We start from the raw sequence: 14,118 nt of genomic DNA, 5'->3' as shown, positions 1-14,118 counted from the left end.
TTGCGTTGGAAGCCCGAGCTGCACCAGCCAGTGTCCTGGCCCACTGCCTCGCCCTTGCACATGGCGTCCCCTCTCTCCAGGCCTCCAACACTTCCCTCTCCTCAACTGGTGATCTGGCTTCCTACTTTCTACGAGAAAAAAGGACACAATCAGGAAGGACCTGGCCAGCTCTGTGACTGCATCTCCAATGGCTGCTACCAAGAGCCAGCAGCTGAGCTCGTCTGGGGCAGAGCCCAGTGCATCGCTGTCCCGTGCCACCTGCTGGCCCCTTGCCTGAAGCATACAGTAGGCTGACTGTCTTAACTGGTTGTCTGCAATCCACACCCACACCTCTCTCCTTTACAACACAGCTTTGCAAAAGGGTTTTCCCTTTCTCCCATTTTCTCTTGACCCCACGCCCATCAGGCTTCCAGCACCCTGAGGCCATGAGAGTATCTGGGGAAGGGCAAGGTCACCAATGACACCCCACCCCCAACTAATAAAGTCCATCACTCCATCCTGGTCTGCATCTCCCTTCTATCAGCATAGCTGCCCCTTCCTCCTCCATAGAGATAAGTCTGTAGGACCCCTACTCTCCCGGTTTCCCGATCTCTTCTCACTAGCTTTTGCTAGTTCTTTGCTGGCTCCCCAGCCTCTGAACTGGTATGCCCCAGAGCCCTTTCTCTTCTGTAGTTGCATCAACTCCCTGTCTTGTCACTTTTCTGTGACAAGGTAAAAGGATTCCTGCTCCCTGAGAACTCACGTCTTAGAAAAGAAAAATATCCCCAAATAACCTGGTGAGCCTACCTGCCAAGCGAAGGTACTAAAGGGTTGAGAGTATGAAAACCGTGTGTGTGTACGTGCACACGTGCGTGGTCAGTGGGGTAGACCAGCATTAGGAAAGGCTCTCTGGAACGGGCTTAAGGAGGGGAAAGGATTTGTAGAGACAAAGAGAGGAGAAGATATTCTGATTATTCATTATTTTCTAGGCTCGTCCGTCATTCCTTAGTGAGGAAGTCTGAGTTTACGAGGACCTACTGAGGTAGGGAATTCAGGTGCAAGGGCTACATTCCTCAGGATTTTCTTACCTTTCACAAGTATTATTTAGTTTCTACATTTTTTAATTCTCTGGAGGTGACACTAGGATGAAGATTATAGGCATCCATCCTTCTAGTGTCTCCTGAGAAACAGGACCACCTTTGAAACAAGGCAGGGCTAAGGAATGATCTACATAACAAAAGCACGATGACCCTGTTTTGCTCCTCAGCTGACTGAGGGCTAAGCCAGTAGGCCCCGAGGGCTCTGCACACACAGAAGTGGCCCTGGGTCATGGTGAGAAGGCAGGTACTGTTGAAGCATGGGGCGAGTAAATAGGGCCCCTCCATTGCCACCTCCCATGCAGGCATGGACCCCAGTCTCCCTCCACCTGGAGGCGGCTTCCCAGCCAGGCAGGTGTGTGGCTCTGGCCGCTGTCTCTCACCTGTTTCCGATAGACATAGCAGGCGGCTATGGCCACCATGGTGGACTCTCCCACGAACCCAGCGAGCAGGGAGCCCACACCTAGTGTGGCTCCATGGACCCTGGGAATGAGAACGCAAACGTGATCATCTGTTAGAGCCAAGTCCAGGCACAAAGGCATGCATGCCACAACCCAACTGGCAAGGCTCAGTCCCAGGGGGTATAGGCCAGGGAGGGGCGAGACGAAGGGCATTCTCGATCCACTGGCTGGGGTAAGGGCTGCACCTATGAACCTCCTCCCATCTGTGTGGGGGGTGCCTGGAACTCAGGGCTGAGCCGGCTGCCCCCGGGGACCACCATGGTGGACTCTCCCACGAACCCAGCGAGCAGGGAGCCCACACCTAGTGTGGCTCCATGGACCCTGGGAATGAGAACGCAAACGTGATCATCTGTTAGAGCCAAGTCCAGGCACAAAGGCATGCATGCCACAACCCAACTGGCAAGGCTCAGTCCCAGGGGGTATAGGCCAGGGAGGGGCGAGACGAAGGGCATTCTCGATCCACTGGCTGGGGTAAGGGCTGCACCTATGAACCTCCTCCCATCTGTGTGGGGGGGTGCCTGGAACTCAGGGCTGAGCCGGCTGTCTCTGGGGACCAACACGGTCACTCCCCTGCTCCGAACTCAGCTCGGTCTAGGCTGACGAGTTGGCGCCCCTTCTGCTTGTCACCCGCAGCACCCTCCAGCCTTCTGCGAGCCTGGGCACTTAGAGGGCGGGGGATGTCCTTCCTGCTGTGCTCTGTCCACCTCCTGGCCCGTGCTGAGCCCAGCACAGTGCCTGCTCCGCCACAAAGGTGCTCACTGAACTCTGCCCCTGGAGGGGCTATGGCCGGCCTCGGGCCACCACCTGGTGCCCAGGCAGACAGAGGACATCGTCTTGAACTTCGAATTCCAAAAATGCTTGGGGATGTCACATGAAAAAGCAGACTTTGACCCTTTGGGCAGAGGATTTAGGTGGCAGAAGGACCCACAGCCCCAAGTCCCCCGATGACCTACCCCAGGTAGGGCAGGACCACGAGGCTGGTGATGAGGACGATGATCCGCAGCACAGAGCTGGGGGCCAGGACAAAGGTCTTCTTCAGGGTCATCAGCCAGCCAGTGAGATGGGCCCTCACAGTGACTGCGGGAGGAGCAGAGGGTGGTCAGTGTGCCCCACTTCCCCACTCTGTCGCCTCTGGCCCAGGGCTGCCCAGGGCCCCGGCTATGCGGCTGTGGTCCTGGGTGGCTTTCTCATCTTCCCACTCATTTGCCGATCTGGCTTCTGAGCCTGGGCCCAGCCCTTGTTCCTACAGGGCTTCCCACAGCCTCACAGCCTTGCTGTAGACAGCCGGCCATGGGCAATTCCTTGCATCGCCGTGACCATGACTGCTGTCTCCCAGTGGGCCCAGCCTGCACCCCGCCCCTGCCAGCCTCAGGCTCATCAACCCTCAGTAGAAAAGAAAATCCAGAAAGCGGCATCATGCCGAGGAAGGTTGATGCTGGGCGAGTGGAAACACTGGGGCCACAAGCCGTCTCCCTCCATTACCCCCGCCTCTACAGGGCAGAGAGAGGCCCGGGGGCCAGCGGGGAGGCTAAAGCAGAGGGAGGCCTCTCAGCCCTGTCCCTTGTGCATCCCCAGTAGTCCCTAACCATGGAGCCCCGGTCACTCCCCTTCCCCTCCCTGACAGTGCTGCCACTGTGGGACGTGTAGCTGTTTCACAAGTACACACCGACTTCCTGGTCCTGTCTCCCACCCTACTGTGGAGCTGCAGGGCAGGGCTGTGGCCTGGCGGGACAGTGGCTGCAGGAGGCAGTGTGTGAGGTGTTGCACGAAGCTGCCATGGAGGGCACAGACCCCTGCCCTGGGCAGCAAACGGTGGCCTGGATGTCAGCTCCTGCCTGACACTAGAAAGGGCGCAGGGGAGTGTGTGGCCCAGGGACCAAAGGTGGGGGTCCTCCCTGCACATGAGCAGCACCAGCAGAGCTCCCCAGGGGAGGGGGGAGTCCCCCTGGTGTCTGTCTGAGGGTGGCTTCCACTGTCTTCCTGGTCGGACAGTGAGTTCTGCCTCTCCCAGGGTGGATGTGGTGCGTTTGGGAGGTTCATTTTCTTCTCTCAGGCACAGGCCATGGGGATTGCCCAGGGAGAGGCATGGGCATGTGCTAATCTGGCCGGCCCAAGCCCAACAGAAGGCAAAGAGTGCCAGGCCTGACCTCTGCTGAAGCCCTGCCTCTCACAAGCCAGGAGGGAGTGGAAATTGCACTCCCAAGCTCTCCAGAACCCCCAGCCCCTCCAGGGGTCACGACCATGGGAAATGAGCTCTGACATGGCTCACGCTATGACAGCAGCGGCCTCTAGGTGGCGTCAGCTTCCCAAGCTTGCTCACTGGTGTCTCTGGACAAGGCACACGCCACCCACTGCCATGGTCTTCTGTCCATTCCTCTATTTCTGCCACAGCCGGAAGGTGCCACCCGTCAGACCTGGTTTCTGGGCGTGCCGGGCGTCTACGATCGGGGATTCTGTGGCAGGCCTCAGGGATGGCACAAGCAGCGCTGTGCCCTCTGCCCTGGCTGGGATGAGCTCTGCAGCCAGGTCTGAACTGACCTGCCTTTGTAGAGTCTCGCTTCGCAGTGTAATGATTTTGGAGGATTTGGGGGGCAAATGAGTTCTGATGAGGTGACATGCGCTAGGTACAGACTCTAGAGGGTGGGAAGGGGAATGAGGTAGAGTCCTTTAACCTGTGGTCCCTTCTACACCCTTGTCCTACTTCCTCCAGGCAGCCACTGGAAGCACAATGTAGACACGCAAGCGCTCACCGCGTACACAGCGTAACACAGACACGATACGGTTGTGCATTTGTTACAGACACACCAGCCACTCTGCAACCTGCTTTCTCATTTAACCTAGAACTGCTCCATCCTGTACAGTGTAACACGCTACCATAGCAGCCTGGCAATCTGCAGACTGGCTTTGCTCTAGCTGCGGGCATTCTCTTTTCTAACCATACGCCGTCTGGCCTCAGCCTTGCGCCAGGATTCTTCTTTTCTCCAGCAGTTCTCTTTTTCTGGATATCTCTGGGTTTGGCTACTTTCTTTGTTCTTTTTAGATTTTACTTTTAAAATTAGCCTACTGTAAAATTGCTTTTGGTATATGGTTCTAAAAATTTAAATACAGGTTGGCCATCCCTAATCCAAAAATCTGAAATCTGAAATGCTTCAGATCTCACACCTTGATGTTTTAAGTGGAAATTTCCATAGCTATCCTCAGGGGATGAGTGGAAATCCAAACACTGCATTACAAGAATATTGCATAAGATTAACCCCCTGGTAGATGTATAAGGCATTTAGAAAACAGAAATGAATTTCGGGTTCACACTCAGATCCCACTTATAAGATAACTCATTATGTGCATGCAAATCCAAAAGAATCTGAAATCCAAAACACTTCTGGGCCCAAGCATTTTGCATAAGGGCTACTGACTCTGTAGGTGCATAGCTTTACGTAATGACCGGCACAGTCATGACAGGGGTCCTATCTCCTCCCCATGCCGCGTGCTATCCTTTGGGAAGTACTTTCTTGGGTTGTGTTTGTGACCACTGCTCTAGAAAACAAACGATGCCTGTCCGATGTATTTCTTGAGCTTTGAACCTCATGGCTAACATCCGTGCATCTTTCTTATCCACTATGAAATTTTACCTTTTTATTGGTGATGGGCTTGATAACTGGGCATGAGGGTAAACAGGAGTGTCTCTCCCCTCTGTGTTTCTTTACCTGGAACTGGGAAGAAGGAGAAGATGCGCAGAGGAACCACACAGAGTTCTGCAAAGGCAAAGTCCACTCCAATGATGTCTATCAGGATTTTCTCGGAAACGTTGGGGGTCCAAAACATCACGAAACAGAGCTGGGGAGAGAAGACACTGAGTGAGGCTGGCGGGAAACGGCATGAACCAGTGCAACGAGAACGTTGCTGTGATGTGGTTCCCGAGGTGTTACGGAGAAAGACGGCGAACCTGCCTGACTGGGCGGGTCGTGCATCGTCCTAGAGCTGCAGCCCCCTGCTTTGCTCACCTGATGACTGAGACCCAATGTGCCACTCCTGCCCTGGGCACCCTGCAGTGGGCAGATGGGCAGATGGTGGCACAGCCAATAGAGGGGCATCCGAATGGGTCACCGGGCCAGTGAGGAAGACCAGGTATTCCTGCCCCAGACCTAGTTAGGGTACTATGCTGCTCGGTCGGTTGAGGCTACGTGTGTTTATTAATATAATTTTACAGCATTAAGAAAATACTAAAAGGTGCCTGAAAGCATGTGGATGTGTACAGAGCCACACTGAACCAGCAGCACATCTAGAAATCTAACTAGTTAGAGTAATTATCGGCTGGTAAATTTCTCAAGACCTAATAAAGAGAATAACAGAAGAGACAGTACTTGGAATGCTGGGAGGCAGATGGGTGAGTGAAACGGATTTAACAGACTCCAGAAAACATCACCTTAAGCTGATTGGAAACTGGAGCTCTCGCCCCATCTCCGTTCCCTGCAGATCCAGAAGTGTGGCAACAGGTCCTTCTGGAAGTGTGCGAAGCCAGTCCCAGAGCAGGCTGCTGGCAGTCTAGCTAGCGAGCGCAGTGCCCACAGTTCCCCTGGCATGCCTGGTGACCAAGCCTCCCTGACCTTGGCAGGACCCAAATGTCATCTCTGCACGTGGTGAAACGGAGGGCTCTGGCATGGTTGAGGGAAGAGTCACCTCTTGGAAAACAGGGGCATTGAGGGGAGGAGACAGTGCCGAGTGCCCGGGCCGTCTTCCTCTCCTCGGTGCCCAGCGCACGGGAACCCCGTTAGGAGTGGTCTCTGAGGAATCTGACCAGCCCAGTAGAGAAGGCCTGAAGTTCCTGAAAATTCGAGGATCCAGGACAAGTGGTCCCTTTGGACCAGCTATTGGCGAGGCCTCCACAAGTGACAGATGACACTGCAGTGTTCACAGCTTTGTCAGCTGCCTGGGCCCCACTCATAAAAGTGAGCAGACAGCCAGGGACCACCAGACACTGACGAAGGTCTGTAACATAACAGCTCAAAACCAAGGTGAAACGCTGAGAGGACAAATCTATAATGTGGAGAGTCAGAGACAGAGCAAGAATGCTTGTTTCCATTGATATTCTCAGAGAGACGGGAGGTGTAACATGAAACCATGCCTAGGCTGTAGCTGTGAATGATAGCTCACCAGTTTAGGCTGGGACATTTGCAGTGACAGGGCCACTTGTCCAGGGCACTCGCATAATAGAGTCCCTGAGTTCCAAGTTGCTAGGTCTAAGGAGGTATTTTTCCCTTCATGTCAAAGGTGGGGTATTTTGAGTACTGACTTCAAACCACAGGATTAAATGATAACACAGTTGCCATTTTTGAAAATTGGTGGGATATACTTGCAGATACTGAAAATGCATAGGGGAAAAAAAAAACTATTAAATCAGTAATAAATCCTGTAAGGCATTTTTCATTTATTTATTTTTTGAGAGATTTTTGCTATAAGGTGCGTGCACTCGTTGGAGAGACAGAGAGAGAAAGTGAGAAATCACCCCCCGGGGGAAAATATATCTCCAAAACAGCACCATGCATGGTGGGGCACAACTTACTCCCCTGATTCCTGTCCTGACAGAGGAGTCACCCCTCCTGGGCTAAGCTTAGTGTTAGAGCCCAAATACTTCCCATAGCAGTAACACCATAAAGAACCGAGATAAGGAAGCACCTCCCCTGAATCTGAACTGGATCAGTGCCTTAAGACCACAGAGGGTAAGCCATCCTGGGTCTCTGTAATGGTTCAGTGAGAAACTGAAGTCATACTTTGCTAAAGACCTAAGCTTCCTGGGAACCAGCAGTTGGCGTAATGGCTATGTCGCTGGACTCCCACGTAGTCGACCATGGTTCGCGTCCCAGACCCAGTGGCTTAAAACTCATGCCGAGCGCATGTGCGTGCATGCCCAAGATCCCGAGAGGAGAATGGAGGAGAAGGGATTGCGGCGTGACCATCCCCCCTGGGGGGTGATTTCTCGCTTTCTGTCTCTATGTCTCTCTCTGTCTGTCTGGTGAGCGCACGCGCCCTATAGCAAAAACCTCTCCAAAAAAACAAACAAACAAACAAAAAAAATACAAAAAAAACCCCTAAGCTTCCAGCAGAAGCATTAACATGAATGCCAATTTAGAGCCAGTGATTACTGATTATTTGAATGGGAGAATGCTTCAAACTAATGTTGCAATCTCTTTGGGCTTTAGAAAATCATCATAATGTGGCGCTTTTTTTTTTTTTCCTCTTTTTTTCTATAGGGCACATGTGCTCACCAGAGAGAGAGAGATAAAATGAGAAATTACCCCCCCAGTGGGGGAAGGCCATGCCACAATCCCTTTTCCTCCTGGGATTTTGGGCATGTACTCACATTTGCCCAGCATGATTTTTAAGCTGCCAGGTCTGGGACTCAAACCATGCTCCTCCATGTGGGCATCCAGTGCCTTAGCCACTCTCCACCTGCACCTGCTAGTCCCCATCATAATGTGGCTTTTAAGTTACAGCAAACCAAAGAAATCGTCAGAGTGAAGGATGGAGCAAGCATGCCTCCAAGGACCCAGGTAATTCCTCCCTCTGGCCCATCCTGGTGGATGATGTTCACCTGGAGGCTTTTCATGGTCTTGTAGGGGATGACCAGTTAACCTTTGGAGGAGGGAGTCCAATGTGAGGGCCACAGTGAGTGTGCCCACACCCATCCGATATTTCCATCTATGTCAACACGCCTGGCTGGGTGACACAGCAGTAAGGTTTGGTGGACCTCCATGAGGAGCTTCCTGGAACCATGGTCCAATGTTCCGTTTCTAAAATTTCACAGTATGATTTAATGGCCTACTAAGTCACTCGATTCTTTGGCCATGTGCCAGGCATACTCGAAGTGTCCCTTATCCAGGCCATGTGCCACAGAGGAGTGCTTCTTTAGAGTCTCAGCCACACATGCCCAGAGCCCAGATGGCACCTTCCGGGACACTGAAAGCCATCAGTGTGGTCCGGGCCTTGAGCAGTCACAGGTAACTAAAAGGAAAAAACACTGCATCTGGGGAAGCCTCCTTTCTCTTTCTCCCTGAAGTCTCTGAAGCCTCTGCCGAGCTTCCAGTAAGGAAACGCTGGCCGACCTTCCACAGTGAGTACTCCTGCACTAACCAGAAAGGAAGGCACGAAACCTGGAGGCAGAAATGGCATCTGCGAGAAGTGACCATGCCTGCCTGCAGGTCAGCTTCCCCTAAGCAAAACGAGCCCTGGCCTCATAATCAGACCACCTCCGAGAAGCTGCTTCCCAAGTTGCCTGATACAGGCTATTTCAGGAACAGGTCCATTCTCACGAGTTCACCCAGAGCTGTCCCGACCCAGAAGATGCCCTCCCAGTTGACCATGACATGCTGTGTTCTTCAAATATTTGCAGAGGCTACTGACATCGACTTTTCCAAACCAGAACTCAAACCTCATACACTACTGACAAGGAGCATGATTTGTTCCTCTGAGCGACTGCAGGGTTGGGTTTTCGGCTATAGAGTTCGCTGTCAATATTATCTCATTAGGAAGTAGCTTCAAAACAGACCAGCCCTTCCAGAGCCCAGACCTTGGGTTTTCTATTTATTCAACAAAAGGGCTCCTCAGAAAAATGACTCATTCTAGGACTAGGTGAGGGACAGGCAGTGTCACCAGCCCGGGACATCCATAGCACCACAGACAAGGAGGTGCTCAAACACAGAATAAGACGTGTCAGAAAGACACAGGAGCCCACCAGAAGAATCTCTCACGGGCCAAAGGTGCAACAATTTCAGCAAATTAATAATACTGCATTGAACTATAACTCAGAGTTTAAAATAAATATCCTGAGTCCACGCTGATAGAAGGAAAAAACCAGCAGATGGTGTAACGGTTACCTCTCTGGACTCCCATGTAATCAACCGTGGTTCAAGTCCCAGAACTGGCAGCTTAAAACATGCTGGGCATGTATGTGTGTGTGCCCAACATCCTGAGAGGAGGATAGAAGAGAAGGGATTGCAGTGTGACCATCTCCCCAGCGGGGTGATTTCTTGTTTTCTGTCTCTCTGGAGAGCACACCCACCCTACAACAAAATCTCTAAAAAGAAAAGAAAAAGAAAAAGAAAAAAAGGGTCAGAATGGCTAGACCTCCTGCTCAGAATTAGAGATTATTTATGAGCTCCTCCCCTTGGGTGGAAGGAACACCTTCCCACTCCGAAGTGTGGGCTGACCACAGTAACTTCCTTCCAGAAGCCCAGCACGGCAGACGGGAAAGGTAACCTGACAGTGAAGAAACCACTGAACATTACCCTGGCCAGGTGACTGCTCGACACTGACCGTGGTGTCAGTGTGACAGCAGGCACCCCTGATCAAGTGTGATGACGATGGCCCTTTACACCTGGGATCTTCCTTCCCCGAATCCATGAGCCCTGTCTGACCATGAGAAAAAACTCAGACCAACCCACACTGGGAGGCTTCTATCAGACACCCGACTCCCGACTGGTATTCCCCCAAACTGGCAAGGACACGAACACAAGGACAGTCTGAGAAATTCCCACAGAACAGAGGGAGCGAAGGACGTGTGATGATGAAATGCAATGTGATTTCCTGAATGGGATCTAGGAGGGAAAAAAAGAAATGCGTTAACTGTGGATGAATGACGGCGTTTAGTCTTGTCACGTACCAGGTTGGTGCCTTCGTAAAAGTTAGGATGTGAATGACAGCTTTTTTTTTTTTGGAGTGGTTTTCGCTATAGGGCGCGTGTGTTCGCCAGACAGAGAGAGACAGAGAGACAAAAAGCGAGAAATCACCCCCCAGGGGGGATGGCCACGCCGCAATCCCTGCTCCTCTGTACTCCTCTTGGGATCTTGGGCACGCACGCACATGTGCCTGGCGTGAGTTTTAAGCCACCGGGTCCGGGACGCGAACCGCGGTTGACTACGTGGGAGTCCAGTGACATAGCCATTACATTAACTGCTTGTCCCAGGATGTGAATGACAGTTTTATATGACAACTCTCTGTGCTCTCTTCATAATGTTTCTGTATATTTAAAGTTACATGAAACAATAATTTAAACAAAAAGAAGACCCACAGCCCACTTCTCTTATTTTACAGACTGCGAGTCTCTTCGTAAGGACCAGGCAGGCACTGACCATGAAACGTCTGCTCTGAACTTTGAAAAACTGACTTGTATTTCAGGGTGTACTCACTAGTAGAATGTAGTGTGCTCACTGTCTCTGACTGCCTTCATGATCACTGAGTAGGCTTCCTTGTTTCTTTAACTGTACTAGCCTCTACAGAAGCTAACTGCCCCTGGGCCACAGCTTTTTAATTGTTTTTGCCAGAGAGAAAGAAAGTGACAAATCACCCCCCTTCCAGAGACATGGCTTCACCGCAACCCCTTCTCCTCTTAGGCATACATGCACACGCACCCGGCGTGATTGTAAAGCCACCAGGCCCAAGACTTGAACTGTGCAGTTGGCCACATGGGAGTCTAGCACCTTAACCTCCACGCCACCTGCTGGCCCTGGGCCACAGCTGTTTTATTCACAACTTCAAAATGCAGTGTCCAGTCAGTCAGCTATGGTCACAGTCCAGTGGGCAAATCAATGAGTAATTTTACATTTTCAAACACGACTGCATGTGGTGGTTCTGTGTCAAGGGCAGTATTTGACATTTATTTCTAAATCTATATAACAAAGAGTTAAGTCATGATGCAGTTTTCCCACATTTGAGAAGATCCTTAAATGGGAGTGCAGAGGTGAAGAGGAAAGCCTCAGACATTACATAAAAACACCCCAATCTTAGAGGGTACAATCTGAGTCAACAGTGACTAGAACCATGGGAAGGGAATCTTAACCAAGATCTGCTTCCTGACCCACAGAATGACCCTTGGGGTCCCTGCCCTGTAGACAATCAGAGTCTCTTTCCCAAGAGTTTGGGAATGGGGTTTAAAGAAGCTAGCTATCTCCATCAGCATTTGGATTCAGAGAACGTACAAGCACAGCCACAGAGAGCCAGCCATTTCTGCATGTCCTCGGAGAATTCTGTTTGCTATCATTTCAATGTGCTTTTGCCTCTTCAAAATTTGCTTAAGATGGCATGAAGAGGGTGGAAACTTGAATCCAACTATAGAATTAAGAGATGGAACCTTTTGCAGATTATTATGATTTGATGAAGTCATCAGGGTGGGGCTTCCCTGACTGAATACTGGTGGCTTTATAAGAAGGGAGGAGAGACCAGGACAGAGCCACAGACACACAAACACTTGTCTTCACCATGCTCCTCTGTGTTGCCTTGGGACTCTGTAGAGAGTTTCCACCAAGAAGGACCTCACCAGATGGGCCCTTGAACTTGGACCTCCAAAACTGTGAGTTAAATAAACCTCTATTCTTATTTTTGCCAGAGGATATGCACACTCACCAGAGAGAATGCAAGACAGCACCCCCAATGGGGCATGATCACGCCACAATCCCTCCTCTATTTCACTATCCTGTCTAGATTCTGGGCATGCACATACCCGTGTCTGCTGTTTTTCTTTTTTCTTTCTTTTTTTTTTTTTAAGAGGTTTTTGCCTTAGGGCATGTGCCTTGCCAGGGGTAGAGAGACAGAGGCAGACAGACACGGTAAGAGGGGAAAGTGAGAAATCACCCCCCAGGAGGATGGCTACTTCACAATCCCCTATCCACTCTCCTCTCAGGGTCATGGGCGTACACGCACCCAGCATAATTTTTAAGCTACCAAGTCTGGAACTCGAACTGCAGTTGGCCATGTGGGAGTCCAGCGACATAACTGCTATGCCCCTCTATGGTCCCCTTGATTATGCTTTTCAAGCCACCAGGACAGGGATTCAAACTATGATTGGCCCTTGGGGATCTGTCTCCCTTAACCACTGAGCTATGGGGCGGGGCCTAAACCTCTGGTCTTTCTAAGTTCCTCAGTCTGCGGTTATCAGTTGTTAGCTACAGAAAAACAGACTAAAACACCATTCTGCATGGGAACACTGCCAAGCTCTGTGGATTCACCAACTTTCCATACACTGTTGACCATGCATTTAAGGAACTACCCTTCCCCGAGTAATCTGGACTGGTAGTAAATGATTCTTATCCCTCGTGGGTAGAAAGAGTAAATGACAGGAAGCTGTTTCAAATTAAAATAGTTGGCCTTGGCCCTCATTTTTATTTGGAGTTTTTACTTAGAAAAGTTCAATAGACGTTTAATTGGGTCTAAGTCCCACCTGACAAGCCAAGGTAAGCCTCAACAATGCAAAGGGGTGAAGAGCTGGTCAGGAGGTGGCCCCCCGACTCCCGGGTGGTGACTCCTACCTGCCGTTCTCTCTGCAGTTTGCTCTGTGCAAGGTACCCGAGCGTGTCAGGCCTCAGCGCCGTCTCTAAAATGGGTTAGGGTCTCCCTTGCAAGGCTGCTGTGACAACCATGCTGCTGAGAGGAGCCAGCCTGTCGGCCTCTGGGGCAGTCCACGCTGAGATAAGGAACGGACTCCTTAAAGTAAGTCACCGTGCTGGTTTGTTCACGGAGAAAGCCTTACCACCCAAACGATGCCTGCTCAAGTATGCAGCATGCTCGGTGAGCAAGCTGGTTACATTCTGGTGCCAGTGGATAAGCAGGCTGCCAGAGTAGGCTGTGGACCCCATGCCGAAGGGCTCTGGGGTGCACACAAAATGCACCTCCCAGAGCAGGCTGCTGTGCAGGACGAATCGGGGTAGGCTACTGATCCTGTCCCAGGCTTCCCGGGACTGAGCTAAGATAGTGACAGTGCACTCGTCTGCATCCGAGACTGGGCTTGATTTTATTTTCCTCTTTGTACTTTTCCACCAAGAACATGTGCTCTTTTTCATTTAAAAGTAAAACAGACTTTATACATGTCTTCGCGATAAAGCTGGTCTTTAAATGCGTGTGTGATGGGAAAATGAGACGTCTTGTTTCAGAGGGCGGGGCAGTTCTCAAGGTGCCTGGCAGCTTGGCCGTAACAGCCAGCAGCTCAGGACCCTGTCCATGTCACGCCCTGGGAAGGCGCCAATTTGATGTACTTGGGGGCAAAGGGGCCATCCAGGGCAGGACGCTGTCAGAGTACACATGCCCACCTTGTGTGGCTTTCAGAGGGTGCTGGTGCTGACCTAAGAACACCCCGTGCCTTTGGGTTGCTATGGCATGACAGGGTGTTGGCTGCATGCATGCAGCGGGGCAGGGCAGTTCATGAAGGTTCTGCCAGTCACGGCCAGGACTCTGGCTTCTCCCCATGGGAGATGTGGCTATGGGGGAGGAGGGAAATGCGCGAATTGACATTGCAAAAGACTCTCAGTGCTGTGTGGGGGCACGGGCAGAACAGGGCTCCTGGGCCAGGAGGGCAGTGAGAAGGCTCCAGTTTGGTAGCACATGAAGGTAGAGCTAGCGGGTGGTTGAGGCCAACGTGCAGGAAGAAGCAGAGCCTGGGACAAGTGGTGCCAGCAAAATTGGAGCCTTGCTGCCTGGAGACGCTGCCTGGGGACGCTGAGGCCTGTCCTCGCCGGTCTCTCAGTCCCTGTCACACGAGTGGGAAGGAGTCCTCTCTAAGGGCCTTCCTAACACTGGCTCAGTGTCAGCGCATCTCA

General features: G+C 51.6%; 1 protein-coding gene across 1 annotated transcript in view; it reads right to left on the bottom strand.

Annotated features, from left to right (window-relative positions):
- Positions 1–14,118, bottom strand: part of ANKH (ANKH inorganic pyrophosphate transport regulator) — a 92,008-nt gene that overhangs the window by 6,718 nt on the left and 71,172 nt on the right. Inside the window, exons 14-17 of the mRNA XM_006165249.3 lie at positions 5,242–5,371; positions 2,491–2,614; positions 1,799–1,858; positions 1,460–1,499 (exon numbers count right to left, since the gene is read on the bottom strand). Coding sequence (XP_006165311.1) covers positions 1,460–1,499; positions 1,799–1,858; positions 2,491–2,614; positions 5,242–5,371 — 354 coding nt within the window. The remainder of the gene's footprint in view (positions 1–1,459; positions 1,500–1,798; positions 1,859–2,490; positions 2,615–5,241; positions 5,372–14,118) is intronic.

This window comes from Tupaia chinensis, unplaced genomic scaffold (assembly GCF_000334495.1).
Source record: "Tupaia chinensis unplaced genomic scaffold, TupChi_1.0 Scaffold143836_2, whole genome shotgun sequence".
NCBI classification, from domain to species: domain Eukaryota; kingdom Metazoa; phylum Chordata; class Mammalia; order Scandentia; family Tupaiidae; genus Tupaia; species Tupaia belangeri.
The sequence above is the reverse complement of the archived record's forward strand: the minus strand, read 5'-3'. Positions and strand labels throughout refer to the sequence as shown.